Here is a 24,686-nt window from a genome sequence, read left to right on the forward strand (position 1 = left end):
ATAAGTATCGTCAATCAATATTGAATTAAGAGACTTTTTAGTTTTACTTTTTTTTTAATTTTTGATGGATGAGTACATACAAAATAATGTCGGTACATTGATATGATCATGATTTTAAAGTTGAATTAAAATGCCAAAAAATTTAAATATTTACATTTTCATTTTGTTAAATTTACATGATGCCTAGTTGGCCGGCATATTAAAAAAAAAAAGAAATGTAGCCTGACTACCAATATTAATTGCCCACCCCAGCGAATGTGTATTAAACGGTTTCTCAAGGGAACAGTGGACCCGCCAACCATCTCCGGCTTTTGCTAACAGCGTTAGCTTGTTAGCCCCCTCCTCCCAGCCCACTGTTAGAAACCAGTAAAAATCAAACCAGATCTGAAGAAGAGCTATTTATACCGAAAAGCGCCAGGGGGTAAAACGTACGGTTCCATCCGGACGATTTTCCTTCATTTATTTTATTGTCGTCATCATCAGAACAACCTGCGACGGACAGATACGACTCCTCGCTAACGCCCGAGCTAATCTCCCGCACATAAACGCGCCGGATCGTAAAAACGTCTGCGCACCGGCTGCCTCTTTAATCTCCTCCTCGACAAAAGCCGACCTAAAGAATTTCATTTCTTCCTGTGAGCTGCCGCTGATTGGCGCGCCGGCCGAGTCGCCTGCCAACGCGTTCCCAAGTGCATCCTCTGCATTCTGTTGTTTTTTTTTTTTTGTTTTCTGGCGAGTTCGTCAACAAGCGCGCGCTCCTTTCAAACGCTTCCCCGCCGGACGAACGCCGCCCTTAAATCCGCCCGTGAGGTGAAAGCGTCGGGAGAAGCTTGACGGTTCGAAGAATCCGGGACTTGAACGCCATTTCGATCGTCCCCCGTCGTTTTTTTCTGGAAAAAAAAAGAAAGACGCCGGAGTTAAAACACAACAGCTGATTTAAATGTCTTGGTTTGCAAACGTCGTCTGCGCGGTTCATTAAAATCGTGAATTCGTTACATATTTTCAAAAGAAATGCGGAAAAATAATGTCACCTGTTAGTTGAACCGCTAATAAACCGGTAATAAACAAGTAAGGAAACGGGTGTATTTGGTGACACGTTGGCTTGGAATCCATCCCATAATAATAACTCTTTAACAGCAGTGATTGGAGTTCCGGTTAATGGAGTTTTACGACCTCGGTGAACGCGGACAGTAACAACATGCTATTGACGATTTAACATCCGTGGGTTTTTATTACGAAGTGTGGAAAATAAAAGGAAGGAGGGCGGAGTGAGACGTTGGATGCGAAGTCAACGGTTTGCGCGGCTCGATGGCGGATCAAAAGCGAGTGGCGGGGCGGAGGGGTGATAAACCACTCCTCCACCTCCGAGCTTGTTTTCCCGTCTCGCTCCTCGCCAGTGTTTGCCTCCCGGGAATCCTCACGTCTATTAAAAAGCCTTTAGCCCAATGCAGATTAATGGAAAGCAATGGCGGAGTGTGTGTGTCTGTGTGTGTGTGTGTGTTGGGGGAATATGCATCGCCGTTCCTCTCAGATAAGCGGGAGATAGGGCTCCGAGTCCGACGTGCACGAGGTGCGCGCTCGGCGACAACTCCGTGCACGTGAAAGATGGAGAAGATAAACTTAAGTGATCCTTCATAAGGGAAATTCTTATCTCACAGCATAAAGTCAGAAAAAAAAATACATAAATAAATTAAAAATAAAGATAAAATAAAACAAAAAAATGAAATAAAAATTTAAAAATTAAAATTAAATAAATATGAATGTAAATATAAACAGAGAGACACCCATGAATAAATAGAAAGCAGGGAGAACAATAACAACATGAGGGATTATGATGGAAAACATAATGGAACGGTAAGGATGAAAAATACACAACCAAAACTAAACGACAATATAAATAGAGTGACAACGGCAATAACATTCAATAAAAATAAATAAAAAGAAATAGGCGGGATGCGTGCGGGCTGAGACCGACAATTTTTTGGGTTATTATTCCTTTTTAATATTAATGCATTGATATTTTAATATTCATTTTTAACTACCGCCATTTTCAGACTATTTAGTGCACCTGAATTAGAAGCCGCGCCGGCTGAAAATAACAAAATAAATCTATGTCTTCATATATAGCTTATATGCTTTTGTCTGCAAGCTGCAGGTGTCCACATTGTAAGAGAGTTTTTGTTTATTTTAATTAAAGACACAGCGGTAACATCCACAAACACATATTGGAAATTTTTTTTTCTTTTTCCCCAAACAGTGCCTGATGAAAAAGATTAATGATAATTTACAATATTAATTGCGCTACTTCACATTTGCCCCTTTGCTAATTATTTATTCCCGTATATTGGTGAATATGAGACTTTTTTTTTCTTTTTTTTTTTTTTAGACTTTTTTTTCTAGACTTTTACTCTTTAGATTTTATTTCTTTTATTTTTTTATGTGTATTTTTAGCTTGTCTTATCCATCCATCCATCCACTTTCCATCAAAACCAGCTGATCGCTATTCTTGTTCTTCCTGCCGCCAATAAAACCGTTAAAATCGTCATCTTCGCTGTCGGAATTCAACGTCCTCGGAATTTCACGCTCGTTTCATCGGTCCGATGTGACGAGAAGCTCGTTAGCACCCAAAAAAAAAACAAACAGAAATTAGCCGCATGGTCGTTTAAGCCGCAGCGTTCGAAGCGTGTGGGGAAAAAGTAGCGTCTAATAGTCCGGAAACGATGTTACCGTAACATTATTTACATTTTTGTTCATTGTTAATAACAGTATTAAAGTAACACAAGTAAAACACAAGTAAGTGCTCCAGGGTCCGGCGCCCCTAGTGGCCAAACGGTGGAACTGCAACCAATATTATTTTAGCTTATCTTAAATCCTCCAATTCCAGCATCCGCCTACCAATATCTTCATCTCAGAGTTTATTTTCGTCGGGGATCTCCGTGATCCGATTGGCCGCCGGCGTTTCAAGCGCGTGGAGAGCGACGGGATCAAATGGCCTCTTCGGCGTTTCGCTTTCATCCGCGTCCAAGAAGGCGTCTTCATTCATCTCCGACGAGTTGTTTATTTTTTTTTCAGTTCGGCCTTTTGTCGGATCATTTTGTTGTTTTATTCGCAACATCAAGGGGCAAACGGCTGTGAGTGTGTGTGTGTGTGTGTGTGTGTTGTAACCCTTTATCTTATCTCTCCGAGCTCCTGGACTCACGCCGGTGAAGAAACACTGTTCTCGATTCCTAAAGTCCGGCTTAAACCCGACTTTACTGTGATTTATCTTCTCCTTGTTGTTTCTCCTGGACCTTCTCCCTCACAGCATCACATTCAACTCTTCTGAAAGAGGCATTTACCTTTTCACACGCCGACAACGCCTGGATTTTATCTTCTTATTCAACATTTATTGATTTATTTTCCATTGAGACGGTGTTTTGATTTGATGCGAACCGTCGCCAACACCTATTGTTGTTTTTGTCATTGTTGCTGGTGTGATTGTCCCTTATTGCCCTTGTCGTTGTCATTGTTGCCACTGTTTATGTTTTTGTCACTGTTGCTTATGTCTCTTATTGCCCTTGTCATTTTTATTGTTGACATTGTTGGTGGATTTTTTTTGCCTCTTATTGCCCTTGTCGTCATTGTTGCTGGTGTTATTGTCTCTTATTTCCCTTGTTGTCGTCATTGCCATTTTTTATTGTCATGGTCGCTGGTGTTATTGTCTCTTATTGCCTTTGTCATTTTTATTGTTGCCGTTGTTGGTGGTGTTTTTTGCCTCTTATTGCCCTTGTTGTTGTCATTGCCGTTGTTGTTGTGATTGTTGCTGGTGTTATTTTCTTTTATTGCCCTTGTCGTTGTCATTGTTGCCGCTGTTTGTGTTTTTGTCACTGTTGCTTATGTCTCTTATTGCCCTTGTCATTTTCATTGTTGCCGTTGTTGGTGGATTTTTTTTGTCTCTTATTTCCCTTGTTGTTGTCATTGCTGTTTTTTTTAGTCATGGTCGCTGGTGTTATTGTCTCTTATTGCCCCTATCGTTGTCATTGTTGCAGCTGTTGTTGTTTTTGTCACTGTTGCTGGTTTTATTGTCTCTTACTGGCCATTATCATTTTCATTGTTGCCATTGATGGTGGTGTTTTTTGCCTCTTATTGCCCTTGTTGTTGTCATTGTTGCCGTTTTTGTTGTTATTGTTGCTGGTGTTATTTTCCCTTATTGCCCTTGTTGTTGTCATTGTTGCCACTGTTGATGTTTTTGACACTGTTGCTGGTGTTGTTGTCTCTTATTGCCCTTGTCGTTGTCATTGTTGCCGTTGTTACCCTTGTTGTTTTTGTCACTGTTGCTGGTGTTATTGTCACTCTTGTTATTGTTGTCTTTGTTTTTTGTAATTCTTGTTGACGTTATTCAGGCTTTTGTTGCTGTTGTTTCATTGTTGTTACCGTTGTTGTTTAAGTTGTTCATTTAACTGTTATTTTTGTGATTGTTGTTGCTGGTGTTGTTTGTCGTCATTGTTTCTAGTGTTATTGTCACTCTTTGTTTTTATTGTCATTGTTAGTGTTCTTGTTATTGTTATTGTTATTGCCGTTGTTGATATTGTAGTTGTTGCTGCTGCTGTTGTCATTTTTTTTTATTGTCATTGTTGGTTTAAGTTTCCTCCTGTTCTTGTTGTTGCTGCCCTTGTCGTCGTCATTCTTGCTGCTGTTGCTGTAGTTTTTGTCATTGTTGCCGGTGTTATTGTCGCTTTCGTTTCATCGTTGTTACTGGTTTTGGGTTTTATTGTCGTTGCTGTTGAGGCTGCTGCTGCCGTTATTGACATCACTGTAGTTGTGTTGCTGCAATTGCTGCTTTCGTTGTTATTCTTATCATTGCAGTTGTCGTCATCGTCATCTTTGTGTATCTTATTGTTGTTTTCCATTTCCGCCGTCCGTGCCTCTCAAGCAGCAGCTCATTTGCACTTCACTTCCTGTTTGACTCCGTCGTACCGGGAGTGGATGTTGTTGACTTCTCTCTGCGGTGTGTGTGTGTGTGTGTGTGTGTGTTTGCGCGCGTGTGTGTGCATGTGCGTTTTTAATCCTCGCAAATTGAGAGCGGTTCCTCTGGTTCTAGGAATTCAAATATATTTTGACATATCCGTTTTTCAGATCCCATCATACCCCGTCCACCAGCAGGAAGTGGCACCTCCCTCGACAGGAAGTGGCTCCTCCCTCATCACGTATTGCGCCTCTTTTTCCGAATACCATCTTTATATCTCCCTCCATATTCTGTGAGGAGAGACATCCTCCTCTTCTTCACCGTCGCAAGCAAATATCACTTTCAGAGAGTCTTCCTCTTCCTTTCTTGCTCCTCTTTCTTCTTCATCATCCTCTTCACCTGCGGCGCGGCGCCGGGCGGCCTCAGCCGGCAGGCTCGCCGGGCTCTGAAGGCCGGCGATAAGGGGTTTCCATCGGCGCCACGCGAGGACGGGCTAGATAGGTGAGCGCTAAGCTGCAGGCTGCATTGTTATCTGAGCGCACACACACACACACACACACACATTCAAAGATTTAATACAGACGCTAAAGGCTTCTGGAGCGTCTCCGTCGCCGTCTTGACATCCTGATTCCAGAGTTTTGTGTCTTCCCTCCCGTGAAAGTTCGCCTTCTCCACGCTCGCGTTCATTCGTTTTCTTTCCTGATTTTCCTGGACTGTGATTGGCCGAGAGGCGGGGTTCATCCCGGATCGATCGGCCAGATGGCGCCGCCGCCGCTAACGCTATGCTACGTTTCATCAAACGCCGCAACCTTGGGAGATGTTTCAACACCAAAAGCGTGTCAAGTCAAGTGAGCGCTTCCTTTTTCTTTCCTTTATCGTTTTATTTCCCTCAAGGAGCTGACACGCGCCTTCCAGCTCGACCGAAATAAATAAATGGATTAATAAATAAAAGATAGGCGTCGAAGTTTCCGCCAGGTTTTATTTTGGTGTGAATCAGGTGTTAACGGCGCCGAGGAGGCGAAGGCGGCGGTCGGGGTGCGGAATTCCGCCGCCACATAAAGGAGGTAAATGTGTTATTACTAGTCTATAGCAGCGGCGCGAGGGGAAACGTGAAATATGGGTGTTGTCGTTGCGGGCGAGCTTTAACGTGACGATTCCCGCCGGCTGCAGGGGAAGGAAAACGTAATCAACAGAAGGAGGGACCCTTGTTTTACAGCATTCAGCCAAAAAAAGATGCTAATTGATTTTTAAAATTCTTTTTTTCAATATGTCTGGAGGTTCTCAGTCGCCCAGGTCATCTTTTGGGCTTTTTCAGTTCTAATGACCTTTAAGGAGTTTCTGCATATCATTATCGGGTTTTTTTGGGCTATTTTTGAATCATTTATCCATTCATTTATTTTCATCAATTTATTGATTTCTGTATTTTGGTTTATTTTTTCATTTGTTTGTAGTTCTCAGCAGATTCAATTTATCAGTTTTGAAATGAAGGCGCGTCCATTAGCGTGACGTACCGTTAGCGTACCTCTCGATGATCGCACCTATAAGAGCCGCCTGTCAAAAAAAATGGCCGCGGCGGCGTGGATGGATGAAGTGCGACGGAAAAAGAGGCTTAATATGTGCTTGATAACTATGAGGGGGGGTAATGCGACCTCTTGCTAGCATACGAGCTAGCTGGGAAACAACTCCATGATGACGCCGTTTGGTTTGAGAGGTATGCTAACGGCATTCAGCCAAAAAGGATGCTAATTGATTTTTTTAAATTCTTTTTTTCAATATGTCTGGAGGTTCTCAGTCGCCCAGGTCATCTTACCTTGAAGATCTTTCATGCTTCTTCAGTTCTAATGACCTTTAAGGAGTTTTTGCATATCACCACCGGGTTTTTTGGGCTATTTTTGAATCATTTATCCATTCATTTATTTTCATCAATTTATTGATTTCTGTATTTTGGTTTATTTTTTCATTTGTTTGTAGTTCTCAGCAGATTCAATATATCAGTTTTGAAATGAAGGCGCGTCCATTAGCGTGACGTACCGTTAGCGTACCTCTAGAACCCAACGGTGTCATCGTGACGTTGTTTCCCGGCTAGCTCGTATGCTAGCAAGAGGTAGCGTTTCCCTGCCTCATAGTTATCAAGCTCGTATTAAGCCTCCTCTTTTTCCGTCGCTCTTCGTCCATCCACGCCGCCGCCGCCATTTTTTTTGACAGACGGCTCTTATAGGTGCGATCAATTTGATTGACTCCCGCTAATCGCCTCGACGGCGGCGGCGCAGATTAATCACTGCAGCAATCCTGTTATTTGCAGTCTATTTTTGGAGAGGGGTTTTTTATTTTTTTATTTATTTTTATTTTTTTTGCATTTAGGAAATCACTTTCTCGCTGTGTGATTCATTCCTGAGCCAGATGGAAAGGTGTGTGTGTGTGTATATGTGTGTGTGTGTGTGTGATGGGCGCATAATGAGAGACGGTAGGTGGGTTAACACAGAGACTAATATTCTGATTATAATTGGTTTAAAAGCCCAAAGTGTATGCAAATGATTGGTTAAAAAAAAAAAGAAATAAAAAGCCTGCTTCCAGACAAAACGCTGAAATTATTTATGTTGCGATGTTTCTGTGTAATAACATAGCAATGTGCGTTAAACGGCTAAACGAGTGTTATTACCGTGTGATGCGCTCTGTCGCGGCGCCACGTGACAAATCAATCATAAAACCACCTCAACTCCACCCGCTAACGTTTGATTGAACGGCAGTCAAAGAAAGAAAAGCGTAATTAAGCGAACATGCGTTGCAAATACGTCGTACTAACCGTTAGCATCCCCTCTGAAGACGCGTCATAGCTCATTAGCGTTGACAGATAATTAGCGATGGGCCTCACTTCCTCCCACTCTTTGACTCCGCCCCTTCCTTTGAGGCGTGCCTGGAGGCTCATCGTCGCCCCCTAGTGGCGGGAGGACCAACCGCCTACCACGCGTCAGCCCAGCGGGAAACGTAAAGTTTCCGAGACGTCGGCGGCTAATCCGGCGAGGCTTCGACACGCCTTCCGATGATGCTGGAGCTAAAAATAGCCGCCTGCCCCCCCCCAACCCCTGCAGCGTTTCCTGTGTGATCATCCCCAGCTAAGTATAGGGCGCGTTTCTTTTTTTATCCTTCCACGCCTCCTCTGATAAGCCGTGACGTACCGCACCCGGAGAAATGTCACCCCCCCACCCTCCTCCCGGCAACCATAACAAACAAGGAACTGGTTATCGTGGTTACTATGGCGACCGGTGTAAGAATACAAGACGATTCCTCGGCGGGTGAAATTGGATTAAGCCTTGCGTAAATCAGCCTGGCCTCTGCGTGCCCCGAACCCCACCCCGACCCCCCCACAACCCCCCCCCCACATCCGACGATAAACTCCACAGGAAGAGAAACCTCATTACACAGCTGGAACGCCATTAAAAGGATCCAATTAATGTTTTGCGCTCTGGTGAGGGGGGGTGGGATTATTTGTGGAGGTGCCGTTCGATCGGGCGGGGTCCATCGGTCGAGCCGTGGCGGGCGGACGGGGGCGGGGACGAGTTATTGGATCTTGGGTTAATGGATACTTGTATCACAGCGGGACGGGATGGAAGTGGCGGGATTATTTGTGGTCCGGGCGGCTGGACGCGCCATCCCGTTGGACGTTTTATTTGCATTTATTTCTCAATGAGCTCCTCGTGGCCGTTTTCAAAGCGTTCCCGAGAACCATCAAGTCGGATCAAAACAAATTCAAGTTCTGATGGCTCCGCCCCCCACGGCGTCACCACGACGACACCTTTCAAGCCAGAGGACGCCTAGCTTTCCCCCCCTCCGAATGTTAGCGCAAGGATTTTAGCTGCTAGCATATTCATGGCCCCGCGGCGGCTGGACGACCGCCTGAGATATATTATTGAACACGGCTGATGTTTTGGGGGATTTCATCCCAGGCGAAGCGGCTGATCGGGCGCCGGCGCCGGTCGGGGGTCATTGTCGGCGCGTGAAATCAATATTCGCGAGGCGGGTGAAAGGGTGAGAACGGAGCACCCCTGGTTTCCACGGCGTCCATGTTGGTCGATCGGACCGAGGATGATATCGGACTGATTCCGTATTATCCGGAGCCAGCAGTCCCGTGTCCCCGAAGGACATGTGAATGACAGGACGAATGGTCGTTTGCCCAGATATGTGACGGATCCGGGGTGAACCCGATCACAGCTGGGCTCGGCTTCGTCTCCCCAAACCGTGAGATAAGCGTCGAAGGCGACGTCGGCTCACGAATTTAATTCATTCTTTGACTCTGTTCAGAATCCAATCGATGTTTTCCACTGAAACCAGTGTAAACCCCATTGATCTGTTCTCCAGCACCAAAAACACACTGCTGAACTCTTTGGAAACTCTTAAATGGGGTTATTTGTGGCTAAAACACAGATGGAATTAAAGAGAACTTTAATTATTGCTGCGTTTCTGCTGTTCTTGATGTTGGACTCTCTTCTTGGAGAGATTTTTTGGAGAGATCTGCGACACCAACACCGCTCTCACCTTTAGCTATTATTTCCGTTTTCGGATCCGCTGTCATTCTGAGCTCCTTCTTAACGCCGCGATCACTGAACCGTCATCATGCTAACTAGCGTTCCAACAGGAGAACTGGACGACGAAGGACGTAAACAACGATGTTTCACGCCGACGTTCGCAGTTGGATTCTTAAATTTGATGGAAAACTCCGTTTCGGGACGGTTTCCTGGCGGTTTCCCTTCGTTTAGCGTTAGCATCGTTTCCTGGTATAACCGTTCGCACAATGGCATCAAATCTGCGGCGGAGGTCATCGTCTTCGCTGTTTGGGAGACGTCAGCAGGTGCTTTTGATGGAGGAAGCGTTAATCCCACACACACACACACACACACACACACACACACACACACACACCTGATGGATGCAATCTGCCCTGTAATCCCAAGCAGATTCCACTCCCAAAATGGAGATTTACAGCGACGGTAATCCGGCTTTTCTGTCTTCATTTTTTTGTCGAATGTTCCTCCGGACGTGAAGAACGTCCACGCTGGACTGATTGAACTGTGGGGGTCAAAGGTCAAGGTCGTTTTTGACCCACAGCGAAAGATTCGCAGAACATATGAACAAATGAATGAAAATAACTCTTTATATTCATGAATTTGCTTGTAAAGGCCTGCGTGGCGTGGAACCAGCTGTTAACTAATTAAATCTTTTGTGCCGTTCCAACAAAAAAAAAAAAAAAATGTTTATATAATATATAATTCAGCCAAAAAAGAAAGAAATAATGAAATGGGCTGGAACGAGATTTCTCCCTCGGATGATGAGCGTCCAAGGCCCGCAGCCATTTCATCTGTTTTTATTTCATTTTTTATTTTCCATATAAACACCTCTTGATGATTAAAAGACCTTTATGCAAAAAAAAAAAAGAAAAAAAATAATCCAAGCCGACGCGAGGCGCTTATTACGCGACCGTCGCATTATTACATTATCGTTCCGTCCCTTGTGAAGATCATCGATCGGTGTCACTGAATGCAAATGTAATGTCATCAAAATGTAATTTAACTTGACGAGACGAGATTCCTTCTATCTCAGGCAAAAATACACAAAGTACTTTGGTGCAGTGTGAAGTACTTTCACCACCTTCTGCGTATTTGTTCTGCATATTTGTACTTGCTGGATGTGATACAGCCGGACCCTGTTTTGTTCTTTACAGAAGTGGGTTGGTATGTTGATTTTTGATTTTTTTTTTTTTTTTTTAGTATCTTAAATGAATTTTACACATTTAAAATATCAGAAAACAAATTAATTTGTTCCGCCGCCCAAAAACCTCATAAAATAAGGATATTAAGAGAGAAAAACCCTGAAAAAGACGGATATTAATAATAAGGGGCAGCAAAAAAAAAATGAATGGTTATAATGTTGTAATTTGAAGCCTGAGCTCAGACACACACCGCTGCAGATACTTAAAATTATAATAAACCTATATAATACATTATAATAAACTTATGATCATTAAAATACATTATAATAAACTTATGATTATTGATACATTAAAATAAACGTAACATGACAGTAAACTTGTGATTATTCAATTAAAATAACTTCACATTACAATAAACCTATAGTAATTATTAAAATAATTTATAATACATTAAAATAAACTTATGATGATTATGAAAATAAATGATTGCTATAAACTTGTGATGATTATTAAATTTAAATTGACTTAACATGACAGAAAATTTGTGGTTATTAACTAAAAAATACCTTAACATTACCTTAAACTACTTATGACTATTAAATTAAAATAAACTTAACATTGCAATAAACCTATGATGATTATTCAATTAAAATTAACTTAACACGACAGTAAACTTGATTACTAAATTGAAATAACTTAACATTACCATGAACTTATGATTGTTAAATTAAAATTAACTTTTTCTTTTTGCACTTAAATTTTACTTTTGAATCTTAGTTTTTCTCATTAATTTTTCCTTTTTTTTATTAATTTTCCTCTGAATCGCTGTCACTAGATCACACTTCTTTTTTTAAAGAACTGATTTTATCTAGCATGTTTGTATGGAGCTCTTGAATTTCACATTTTAATTTTCTCACTGTCGTATTCAAACCATGAATTGCTTTTTGTTTATAAGGATAAAATTTGCTCGAATCGCACTTTGTATCTTAAAAAAATCATAAATAAAGTGATTGGTATCTTAAGGGCTGTATTGGGACATAAATTACGTTACGTCTTTTACTGTTCTGGCTTCATGCGTGAGATGAAACCTAAATATTAATAGAATAGAAAAGTAATAACATAACAATAACAAAGTACTCAGCTAAAAGTAACACGTGTAAAAAAAAAATGTCGAAAGTTTTATGAAAATAACATCTTGGGTTTCTTCAAATATCGCAATTTTAGATAACAATAATAATAATTGATAATCATAATGATCATTTTTTGTGTGTGGAGGGTATATTTTGTAATAATAGTAAAGTAGATTGTAGTAAAATAGTAATAACAGTACTAACATAGTACTGCGCTAAATTCATCTGGGAAATCTATGTAAGAAAATATATTGAAAAAACTATAAAAAACATTTAAGGTTCCTTAAATATCTGGGGAATTTAAATAGCTTGATTATATATCGATTTTTTTTTTTTTTTTTGTGTGTGTGGGGGGGGTATATTTTCTAATAAAATAGATTGTAATAGAATAGTAATAACAGTACTAACATAATACACAGCTAAATTCAGCCTGGAAATCAATATGTATGTAAGAAAATATATTGAAAAAATTATAAAAATCATTTCTGGGTTCCTTAGATATCAGGAGATTTTAAACAGTCTGATTATATCGATTTGTGTGTGTGTGTGTGTGTGTTGGGGTATATTTTGTAATAAAGTAGAATAGATTGTAATGGAATATTAATGACAGTAATAACATAGTACAGCTGGGAAATACATGTGTAAGAAAATACATTGAGAATTAAAAAAAAAAAACATTTCAGGTTTCCTTAAATATCAGGGGATTTTAAAAAGCTCGATAATATATAGATTCATTTTTTTTTATTATGATTATAATAATATGTTTTGGCTTGATTATATCGATTTGTGTGTGTGTGTGTGTGTCGGGGGGTATATTTTGTAATAAAGCAGAATAGATTGTAATGGAATATTAATGACAGGACTAACATAGTACAGCAGGGAAATACATGTGTAAGAAAATACATTGAGAATTCTAGAAAAAACATTTCGGGTTTCCTTAAATATCAGGGGATTTGAAAAAGCTTGATAATATATAGATTTTTTTTTTTTTGATTATTATTATAATAATATGTAGGGTTTTTTTTTTTTGTATGAGTGAATGAACACCCAGACAAACAGACTTTGTCACTGTAATGCACCCCTGGACGGGGACAAGAGAGGGGGGGGATTAGGCTGACACAGCAGCCCTGATCGCCGTTCACACACACACACACACACACACACACACACACACACACAGAAAACACCCTCGGGGGGCTGCAACAGATGACATCAGCCCTCCGCTAATCCCCCTATATCTCCACCGCTCTCCATCCTCTCCCCCTCTTCTCCTCTCACCTGGACCCACCAGGCCAGGTCTGCTCCATCCAGGAAATACTTTTTTATCCCATGGAGGTCAGAGGGGGGGGGGGGGGGGGGGGTCGGAGTTTGATTGACAGCTCGCTCAGCTGAATCTCCTCCTCAATTAGTGTCGGCGCCTCCGTTTTTTTTTTGTTTTTTTTTCATCAGAGAACCTCCTCCACCTTCAACCCCCCTCCCGACATCACGGCTTGGATGCCCAGGGGAAGCGGAGATGCCGAGCAGGACCCGGGGGTGAAAGCTTTCTAGCGTGGCGGCGGCGGCGGCGGCGGCGGCGGTGGGGGGGTTTTAGAGAGAGAGAGGGAAGGAAAGGAGAGAGTGGCGATGAAAGAAGCCTTTCACCTCCTCTGACAGGAAGGAGGAGAGAGGAGCCGGCGTGATAAAGGATGCCATGATGGCTTCCCTCTGCAGGGGTAGGTCTCCTCTGAATTCTTTATTTCTGACAGTGGCGTCGTCACGGAGACGAAGACGTGACGGACATCGCAAAGTTTTTGTTGTTTGTGTCTTTTCAAGTTATTTTCATATATATGTATATATAGAAAGTTTTTTTTTTTTTTTGGGAGACAAAAAATGTCAGAGTTTGGCTGAAAGTTGCAGCTTAAACTAGCATTATAAAGGGGTTTATTAACTTGTAGTACCGACAGTGTGAAAGTATGATTTTCTGGACAAAATGTGGTCTTTTTGTTATATATCTAGAATTTAAATCATTTTTAATCCACTGTGTGATGTAGCAGTGGGACTCCAAGGCTCAAATAGTGGCTCATTTAGGTGTAATAACCGCTTATTACATGTAATTACCGTGTCGTAAACGTGTAACAAGCGCGTTATTACACAAAACTTTTGCGGCAGAGAGAAGCCGAGCATTTCGGATATGAGTTCGAGGCAGAATTCCCCCGGCTCGAGGCTCAGCCGGCGGCCGTCCCCGCGATCGGGAGGTTGGCGATTCCAGGCTCCTCCCATCCGAAGGGGGTCAAAGGTCGGGACCGACCCACGACGGCGAGGAGGCTTCCTGCTCACGGGTTCTCATTTCTGTGTCCTATTTTACTTTCCATCCGCCATCGACGCGCTGGCGAAATCCAAATCATGGCGTCAGCGATGGATAACCGTGGCAACCGAGTTTCCAAGGCAACGGCCCAAATGCTCCGAACGGCCTCCCCTCGGTGTTTCTGCCTCGGGGACGGAATTAAGTCTGAAAGTTGAGCTCGTTGTTCAAACGAGCCCGTAAATGTTGGCGTCCCAGGTGACTCTCCTTGGAGGAGCTACATTAGCGGCTAACGCTACATCGTAGGAAGGCGAGGGGGGGATTTGCTCTTGTTTCCCGGTCGGCGATGCGCCGGACTTTCAATAACACTCGACGCTTCATCGTCGGGGCAAACGCTCCGAGTCCGGCGCGGTAAAGTGCAACGAAAGCAGCTTTCCATGTAGCTTTCACCCTCGTTGGCCCGCGGGGCGGCGTGCCGGCGGCGCTGAATGGCAAACTAATCCATCCCGCTAATGCAAGGGCATTAAAGCTGCCCGTCACTTCCTAATTGGCTAATGGCTGGATTACAATGGCGACAAAGGGCGGCGCTGACGCGGCGGCGGCCCGTCGTAACAGATCAGGACCCGACTTTCACATCCGCCATCGGGGGCGGCGGCACACAAAGGGGCGCTGATCCCCCCGGATTACCCCCTCCGCTTTTTAAAGGGGCGGTGGACGCCGTAGGCTTGTTCACCGTGTTCACGCCCGGAGACGGGTGGTCTTCGACTTCTTAAACCTTGCCCTCGAATTGACAAATTTAGCGCTAAAAAGCAACATTAGCACTGACGTCCATATTTTTCAACAAATTTTGGGGACGTCGACGTTGGACACGATGTCTTTGTTATCCTCCCTGGTCAGGCGGTAGCAGGTCAAACAGGAGTGGCCCCGAGAGGTAACCCCTTGGCTACAAATGTCGATTCTGAAAGGGACGGGAGTTCTATTTCGTCGTTTGCGCCGAGAAGCTAACAGATAACTCACCACGATGAAGAGCGCCGGCAGGTGGCGTCTCTGGAGGCATGGACTCTCTGCGTTTTCAAATCGAACCGGCAGCTTTGGAGGATTTTAGAACCAGAATAAACTTTATGTATCCCCAAAGGGCAATTGGAGATGAAGCTCAAAACATTGAAAACAAAAAGGAAAGTTGTAAATGCGCCGTGCGGCGGAAGCAGAAGTGACTCATAATCGTTAACAATAACCTCTCATTTTAGGGCCTCGGCAGCATGTGGTTCGGTGCTTCTGTCTCATAGAAAGAAGGTCCCTGGTTCACTTTCAACAAGGGACCTTTCCTTGGGGAGTCCCCATGGGGTTCCTCTTTCGGGCCAAAGGATCAGGAGTGTAGATGATGCTTGAACGAATGATATCATATCCCCGAGAATTGCAATTCTGCTTCTGGATTCTGCTTCCCCATCGCTCCGTCTCCACGCACCGATGGCACGGAAATGGCCCAAAAGTAGTTCCGCTGTGCTTTTAGCTAAAAGGACCCGTATGCTTTGACTAGCGGCCTGCTGCGACACCAGTCCGACCCGTCATCCCTCCGATGGCATTTAAGAAGAAAATAAAATCCCAACAAGTTGTTTTTTTTTTTATTTTTAACCCCAGCTGGCGCTTTGTTAGAAGTGCGCATCGCTGTGACCGCCCGGCTCGGAAACAGAAAAGAGTCAAGAGTCAACATCGCTCTGACTCGCGCTTGAGGTTGTAACATCTATCGGTCCTTTCTTCACTCTCTTCAGTGATCCCATCAAGGACGAGGTAGCGGAAAAAAAAAAAAGAAGGAAAGAAAGGAAGAATCTATCTGCTAGCATTGCTAAGACGGCGCTGCCGACCGCAAGGCCGGCCTCCTGTCTGGGAACTCGGCACTGTTTCTCCCCCAGACCCGTCCCCTTTCGGGTCTCGTAGCTTCTCCGCGTCGAAGCGGTATCTTCACTTGAACAAGAGAGCCACAGGTTCAGGAATCAAACGAGCAGATTTCGCAGTCGTTCCCTTTTTGCGTTTGGGTTTCGTAACTTTACAGGGGCGACCAAGACGAGTGCCGGCGGTGTAATCGCTTCCTCTGGGCGCCGCTTTGAAACTCCGTCAGGAAGCACGCGGCGCAGCCTCCCCTCCGCCGCCTCAGGATGCTCTGTGTATTTTAAGATCGTTTTTCAAATTGGGGCCAATGTTTCTGATTTCCAGAGATTGTCTGGGTCCCCGTCGAGCCGCCGTCGTTGTATCGCCTGTAGGTACCGCAGGTTCAGATCGCGTTCTCGCGTTGTGATGTGCAAATTCAGGGTTGAACACGGGGTCGCGCTTTTAATACACAGTGTGTTTTATTAACATGCAGATAGCCTGGAGGGAAGCTAACGGATGCTGTAGTGGCGCCAGTTAGGCCGACGAAGGTGATGGACCTCCAGAAACGGGGCGTGCGTTCCTTTTTGTGTCTGCGGAGGCTCTCGGTCATCCAGGTCATGGGGAATTCTGGTCTAAATCTTCTTGTCGTGGCAGCCGGACTTGAATTTCTTCGCTTGAAGGTGTTTAACCCTTCGTCCCAGAAGCTTCCTCATCTCTTAACGACCACCAGATGCAGGAACATAGGACAGGAGGAAGACGACAACAACAACAACAACAAACATTGTCATGCCATATGTGGCTGGTGTTTCGGAGAAACTCCGAAGGGTTTTCAACAAACACCAATACGGGTACCTTTGAGACAAAAGCTGGTGCAACCAAAGGACAAACACCCAGGCAGAAGATGGAGAACGTGGTGTCACCTTCACCGAGGATGGTGATGACGTCTACATCGGAGGGACCGAACAACCTCTGCGCAAACGGATGAGAGCCAGCCTGAAGGACAGGACTCCGCGGTCCACCTACACCTGAGAGGCGAGGGCTTCTGCTTCGAAGACACCGATGTTTGTATCCTTGCCAGAGTGGACAGATGGTTCGAGAGAGGAGTCAAAGAAGCCGTCTTTGTCAAAACAGAAAAACCGAGTCCGAGCAGAGGAGGGGGCCTCAGACACGACCTTTCATTAACCCCGCACTGGGATCAATACCGAGACGGACCGGAAAGATCCGCCACCAGAACCAGAACTTCAACTCATGTGATCCAACAGGTTTCACCTCTTTGTTTAGCTTTACCAATCCAGGTCATCCCCCAAAGTTGCTCTTTTGTCCCAACGAGCGACACCCCCGTTAGCATAACAACCCCCTTAGTCCTAGTTTCTGCCCGTCAACTCTTCCATTTACACAACAAGCTGGCCACCACAACCTAGACCCGCCCAAAACTCTGGCAGTTATATTTGGAAACTCCTCACGGGCCATTAGAAGCGAAGAAGCCTCTGGGATGATAAGCTACTTGTGGTGCTCCCGGCTGTTTCCATGTGAAGGTAGAGTCGTCTGCAAATCAAAACGATCTGGATGGAGATCTCGACGTAGTACACTGTGGGAATCTCTAATATCCTATTTTGGCGCCGACGCCATTGGGCGCCGCAGGAGTTGACGGTACGTATCTCCGCTAATGACCCGTACGATATCACAATATGTGCTCCGGGATTTCGGACGATGGTCTCGAGCAGATTCCCCCGATCGCCGCGATCCCGATCCGACCCGTCCGTTTTGCACTCGGCCGCGGGGAGAGTGGCGTCACTTCTGTAGAAGTTGTGACGCCGCGACCTTGAGGCGAGTTCACAGAGTTTGGCCGACTCTGCCACCTTTGTTGTCGGTGCCTTTTTATCAGTATGTTGGTTTTGAAGGGTCCTTCTGAAGGAGCCGCTGGGTTTGTGGGAGGACAGAAGGTGAAGTACTTCAGCGGGAGCACAATGACCTTTCACGACAAGTGAACATCCCCTCAAGTAATTTGTGTCCTTTGAATTTGTTGTGGTTTTCTATTTTTTATTTTTTTTTGCTCGCCTCGCCCGCTGTAGTTCGTTTGAACCTGAGTCCGTTAATGAGATTACTTCTCCATCCTAGATTGGTTTATTTTCGCCGGCTAGGAAAAGTAAAGTACGTCACGGCAAACCACATGAGGACGTTCACCCTGTTTACTTGTCAGAGATGTTTGTGCTGGGAGCTGGTAAATATGGGATGGAGATGCTGTTATTTTCCGTGTTTTTCCCGCGTTCCTCTTTGGCATGTACTTCGCATACTTCTGCACAGCTTCTGCTCCCGCCGGCATCAAGACATGCAAATCAGCTCCGAGCGAATGGAATCCGGTTACGCCGGGCGTTTAACTCCAACTCGTAGTACTCACCTGGTGACTGCAGCTCTTTTTCTTTCGCCGTCAAACGGAACCGTGACGGCGGGGTTTGAAAAATCGCTGATTTGCGGCGCAGGATCGTGACCCACATACAGGAAGGGGCTGAACGCCGGCGGAAAAGGGGGGCGGCGGGGAGGGTCTTTGCGACTGCCGCCTTTTTAGAAAACTGTCATCTGAGAGAATTCCCCCGCCGCCGGAAGACGCCGCTAAATATAGCAGCGCGACATCGAAGGTCCCTTCCCGGGATTCGCGGGTTCGCGCCGCAGTCGGCCAATCGGACGGGTGCGCGACCCTTACCTCGCCTTCCGTCGGACGCAATCAAGAACTCCGAACCACGGCGCCGCCGAGCTTGGTGGCGTTCGCCTAGAAAGGGACGGAAACCTCTGATGTGTGACGCACCTTCTTATCTCCTTGTGTTTGATGTCTCTGAACCCTCAGGCGGGAAAGTGACCAATCAGACGCCGGTATGGCGTTCCTCGGTGGCGCCCGTCCTGTTTCCTGTTCCCGCAGCTTTGAAGAGGACCGGCGGATGCTCGGCAGTTCCTTTCCTTTTTAATCTCTTCTGGTCTTACTTCGATTCACGCCGTCCGGAAATGGAAAACATATTTTCTGGAGTTTTCAGCTCAGAAGTGTCTGTGAGAAAAGTTCTTTTTTTTTTTTTTTTTTTTGTTCGCATTTTTCTTGCATCTCTTGGCGGGGGCGTGTTGTGTCTCCATCGGCGGAGTCCGATGGAGAAGGGCAGCGAGGGATTAAGACGCCGATGGTAATCGCCGCCTGAAACCCCTCCCGGTCCGGCGGGATTTTGGGTTTAAGACGTTTCTCCTCTTGGTCGAAAAGTTCTGCAAACATATTTCAAAGAAGTCTTCCGTCCGGGCGCTTGATGTTTAAATCCTGTTTTCTCTCAGCGCGGCCGGTGTTAACTCTTTCAAAGGGTCTTTGCCACAATCCTCGAAAGCTTTTCTTTCGCCCGGCATTTTGTTTTTGCCGCCGGGGGTTTGCGGAGCCTATCGAGAAGTGGGGTTCGCCCCGGATTCATCATGGGGTCAAGTAAAGACGCAGACAAGTTCACCCCCTCCTTCAGATGTCCGATAAACATGTGCGATCATTCACTCCGTCATTCACGCGTCCTATAGAGGACAACCTTTTTTGGACCAGTTTTATGCGTGAAAATGTTTCTGTGGACCGGTTACTGGCACGGAGGTTCAAATAATACACTTTATATTAGGTAATTACAATCATTTGGCACTATAATAAAGAATAACGACTAAATAATAAGTAAAGATTTTAGCATTTGATAGCTTCATTAGCTAGCTGTTCACCGCAAACAATGCATCGTTGGCGCAGCTTGTGTATCACCTGTTGAACTCGTAACTTGGGTAGGAATCAGATATTTTCTTTTAAATGCTGCTTTCTTTCTGCTGGAATTCTGCGACGCCTCTGCGTCCTTGTCGTTTCCTTGTTTCCTCACGAAAAAAGCTCTCCGGCGACTTTTGTTTCTGGCTGTTTTCTTTTCCAAGGGCTAGCTAAGTGTGAAATGGCGTGACAGAGTTAAGTGCGGCGGTAAGGCGAAGACGGAAAGTGACATTTTTCAAAATAAGATCCGCAAGGTCGAATGGAAAAAACCAAGAAAGATTTTCTTTGCGGACCGATACCGGGGGTTGGGGACCCCTGCGTCACTCAGCCAATCAGGTACTTTTGGACAAACTACTTGTTCAAAAGTTCAAGAACATCAACAAACAGGCCAAGAAGCGGCGTTTCCCCTTAGCGAGGTGACCGGTGCTGTCCGGAACCCTGAAATGTCAGCGTCAAATATCACGTCAATCCACCTCGCGATGTTTTGGTTCTTCCGAAAAAGAAGGAACACAAAAAACAGACCGGTGGCGACGGACAACCGTAGTTTGACCCCTTTAGTGCACTTGACTGTCCACTTCTTGGAGCGCGCCAACTTTATTTCGAGAGAAACTCTATCCTCGCGGTGATATTCACGTTCGCGCACACACACTCGGAGAACCCCTCCATAGCTTGACCCCCTCCGTCCGAAACAGAAAAAATAAAATCAGTCGTTAATCGCGCAGATAAAGAAAAGACGAATGCGTCATCATTTGTACCAAGAAAGCTTTTCTTTGTGGACTGGTACCGAATGATCCGCGGACCGGTTCTGGTGGTTGGGGATATAGAAACCTCGTCTCTGGCTAATTATTTCATTTACTTAATTAAAGATTTGAGAATCAGCATTTTCCTCGTCCATTTCGGTGCAGCACAGAAACTTTTTTCCGACTGGTGCAGGAGGGGGATGGGCTGTTCAATCCACCCCCCCCACACACACACACACACACACACACACACACACCGCAGGCAATGAGTACTACCCCCCCACCGCTACCTTTAAAACACACAGATGGATACTTTATCCGCAAAGAGCTTCTAACAAGTGTGTTTTACGGGCTCTTCTTCCAGCGTGAACAGCTCTCGCTCACATCTGAAAAACCCATTCAGCACCTCGGGGGTAAAAGCGCCGGCGTGTCAACGCAGCCGGGAAGCGTTTCAACGAGGCTAATTAGCGTGCAGTGATGGGAAGGTATTTAGGAAGTAGTTTAACTCCATAAACACTTGGAAACACGTTGGTTTGGGTAAAGACGTGCCGAACATGGCGGCTGAAGGCGACTCCGGTTCGGTGCTTCCAAACGGGGTACGGTATTTCCCCTTGTGTGGGGGCAGGAGGGATGTCCTCAAATACTCACTTGAGTTGTTCTTCTGTTGTCTAAATTGCATCGCTGAGCTCCAGAAATGGCTCGAGGACACTTGTTTGCCTGCGAGTGAGCCGTCGGCATGTTGGGTGGAGAATCAAGGGGCCGATGGAGGGTTGAAGCCAAGTTGGGTTCGCTGTGTTTTGGCCCCCGGTATGCTCCCAGTATACCGTCCATTCGGATTTTTGAGCCGATAGGAACATACCAGGACCAGAAAGGATGATCTGTGCCCATCATACCGGGAACATACCATTCGTTCTGGTTTGGAACGGATGGGAGCATACCAGGACCATTGAAAAGCCAAAACGGACGGTATGCTCCCGTATCCACGGACGGTACGATGGGAACATATGATCGCTCCTGCTCATCAAATGACCCTGGCGTGTTCCCAAACCATATCGAAAAGTCACCCTCGCCGAAAGCACCTCCGACTCTTAACGGCTCGTCTCTCTCCTCTCACTTATCTCCTGCAGGCACAACCAGGCAGCCCAAGGAAGGAGAGGTCCCCGGGGTGGATTATAATTTTGTGACCGTTGACCGATTTATGGAATTGGAGAAAAGCGGAGCCCTGCTTGAAAGCGGAACATATGAAGGTGAGGATTTAGTCAAGTCATGCATGGCGACGCGTGTGGCTGCGTTTATTCCTCTTCTTCCCCTCAACCCCCTTTTATTTTCTTACTTCTTTTGAAAAAGACGCGGCGCCTTCCTCGACAGACGTTTGAATACAGGCTCGTCGCAAGCCGTCCGTGAGCAGAATGCCTCGGCTTTGTGGAGACGAGAGCACGGTCTCTCACAAAGGACATCGACAGGGGAGCCGGAGCGCTCGCGCTCGCGCGCCCGTACGTACGTGCGCGCGAGCGCGCGCGCGGTACCTTCATGTTAGCTCTTAGCCCTTGAGCCCGCGCTGCCGTGGCTCTTCAGCCGGCTAATCAAAACAAACAGCTCCTCTCTATCCCTTCTCCCCTGTGGTCAGACGTTCCCCAGGCTTGGGTTTTAAGCCACTCAGCAAACAGAACAAAAGCGCGGCCCCTGGTCCTCCTCCAGCTCTTCGGGGACCTCTGGCGTCACGTAGATAAGACATAGCGACTCATTCCTCTCCTGTCCTGCGCGCGACTCCAGTCTGAGCAGGAAAAGACTCGCGCTCAAAAAAGAAAAACGGGGGATACTGCAGATGGCCAATTTAACGGTCGGTTGCCAAAAGCAATGTTAGATCCTTCCTGTGATTTGAGCCGTGCATCACTTTCAGAGGACGCCGTCCGCGGGGAGGGGAAGGGGGGTTCCGTCTGCGATGCCACTCGGCCATCACTCAGCTTTTTCGGGATTTCAATAATTGAGCGGCCAATTAGATGGCGAAGGGAGACGGGCCGACCGGAGGCTGCCGGGTGAATCAGCTGATGGGGAAGAGGGGAGCTTCCGAACATGGCGCCAAGAACAGGGAACTTTTCGGACGCCTCCAAGGTGGCGGGGTTATATTTGAGCACCTGCCGCACCAACATGGCGAAGAGTCTCCTCAGAAATACTAGGAGTCGCTCAGTAAAGCACTGGAGATGTCAGAGGTTGATGCATGAGAGCAATGTTCCCCAACCAGTAAATATGTCAAGAGCATTTTTAATGAAATACAATGAAATTGTAGTCTCGGGCTATTTCTTTAACAACACCAGGGCCGAGCATTTCTTCTACGACGGTTTGCAGGCGGGTAGTATTAATGTCTCTGCCACGGCGTGTAGCTGTTTGGATGTCATTATAAGTTCAGCAACTTTGTAGCTAGCTTTCAGAGCTTATTCATTGGTCTTTTTTTTTCTTTCCTGTTTCTCAGTCTGTCCACGCGGATGAATAAAGTAGTCCGTGTTCTTATCTAGAAGTGAAGGGTGTTTAGTTTGGAGATGGCGTTTAAGTTTACTTGGAACCAAACGCAATCTAACTTTCATTGTATTGTCTTGAGTTCACCTTCTTCACTTTCTTCTGACCGCTACTCGTACTTGTACCTTCATCTGGGTCAGAATGAAGAATCGGTTGATGTTGGAACTGGTTTGCCTCCCTGAACCGACATCCGGCATAGCTTGGGTTGGCCTTTCTAATTTTCCGAAAGAACGCCGCACCTTTTTTGGACGGTCCACCAGTCTTGTTCCTTCCCGATAAGGCCACTCCCAATGGTGTCCGGGGGTACCCTACCACCCCCCTGCCTCACTTTAACTTCACGGGATGATTTGGTTGGGTGGAAGCCCCTTTTGTTGCCTCTTCAGCATATTTTCAAGAAAGTATATCGTGTAACTCTTAGTTTGATACAAGCTTTCATTGTTTAAACATAGCGGTGTGCAATTGTATGTCTTCTAGGTCCGTCTACCGCAGTGGTCGGGAACCTTTTTCGCTGAGAGAGCTATGAAAGCCACCTATTTTGAAATATATTTCTGTGAGAGCGATAGAATATTTTTTAACACTGAACACAACAGTGTATGAATTTTCAAGTAAGACCAACAGTATCAAACTACAATAAGTCTCTTAAATTATTCTTTTTAATGATGTTGTTATACTGGAGTGGACCGATAATAAATAAAATACTTCTTACCGTTAATGTGACTTCGGGCGCTGCGTGCTTTTGCTGATGGCTTTGCAGTCTGGTTGGTACGTGGGTGAGGTTGAGCTTCATTCATCCGTCTGTGAACGGCTTTCTGTTCCTCACTATTGGTAAAGAATCAGCAAAGCGAGCTGAAGTCCAGTCGCTTTGTCGGGTCCGTACACGGAGTTGCTGTAGACTCTGCATTGTAGCTCTTGGCATGCTTTCAGCCCGCCATCCCGTACCGGGTATTTCGAAGCAAATGCGGCATGCCGTGTCTCGGAGCGTCGCTTTCTATTTGACTGTTTCATCGATGTCATTTTAGCGGCGCTTATTAAAGACCTAGGGAACTCCTCTGGCCATTCCTGTCAAAATGTACGGTACTCGTCATCTTTTTGTCTTTTCGGCGCCCTGATCGTCGAATGGTTTGCTCTGCGTAAATTAGCTAGCTGACTATTTCGTGAGAGGGAGGGAAGTTTACTTCTTGACCTCACTACAACTTATGTAGGCAGTCGTATTATCCAATAAAAATAAGAGTTTTGAAGTCGGACCCTTCCGTGCCCTGGAGTACACCCCGGATCGGAGTGTCTACTTGCGGACAACGTGATGCAAAAGTTAGCATCACGGTAACTGTGGCCTTCCCTCTATGTTAGCTCGACCAGAAAAGTTCGAGACGTGACTTTGGCTCCGTGTCTAAGGGTTAGCAGATGTCAGCTGACTCGTAGTGCGGCGGCGCTCCACCCGTCTCCGTTTGTGCGTTCATCAACGACTTTAAAAGCTGCAGCCTCGAGACGGCATGGCGTTACCCATGACGCTACAGAGCTCGCAGGCGCGTTCATATCAGAAGAAAACGGCCATCAATTATTAATCCCAACGAGTCGAGTCCCGAGTGCCGGTCAAACATCTTCAAATGTGATGCGGTCGGGTTTTCCGATTAAAGAATCGTTTATTTATTCATTAGACGAGACCCCAAAAAATCAAGATATCTGAGAAGCGGGGGGGAAGTTTAGCGGATGCAACCAGAGTTAGATGAAAAACGTGACTTATACATCGTA

The 24,686-nt window shown here is 45.6% G+C and overlaps 1 protein-coding gene across 10 annotated transcripts in view; it reads left to right on the top strand.

Moving 5' to 3' along the window:
* magi2a (membrane associated guanylate kinase, WW and PDZ domain containing 2a) overlaps nt 1-24,686 on the top strand; it is a 144,129-nt gene that overhangs the window by 80,832 nt on the left and 38,611 nt on the right. For 9 of the 10 annotated variants that reach the window (XM_086146330.1, XM_086146321.1, XM_086146322.1 and 6 more), the window contains exon 3: nt 21,551-21,670. In XM_086146330.1, coding sequence (XP_086002456.1) covers nt 21,551-21,670 — 120 coding nt within the window. Of the gene's footprint in view, nt 1-13,172; nt 13,492-21,550; nt 21,671-24,686 lie in introns of those variants that run through there. The other variant, XM_086146326.1, reaches the window with a different exon arrangement.

This window comes from Fistularia commersonii, chromosome 5, assembly GCF_037954325.1.
Source record: "Fistularia commersonii isolate RoL2024-O1a breed Wild chromosome 5, RoL_Fcom_v1.0, whole genome shotgun sequence".
Taxonomy (NCBI): Eukaryota; Metazoa; Chordata; class Actinopteri; order Syngnathiformes; family Fistulariidae; genus Fistularia; species Fistularia commersonii.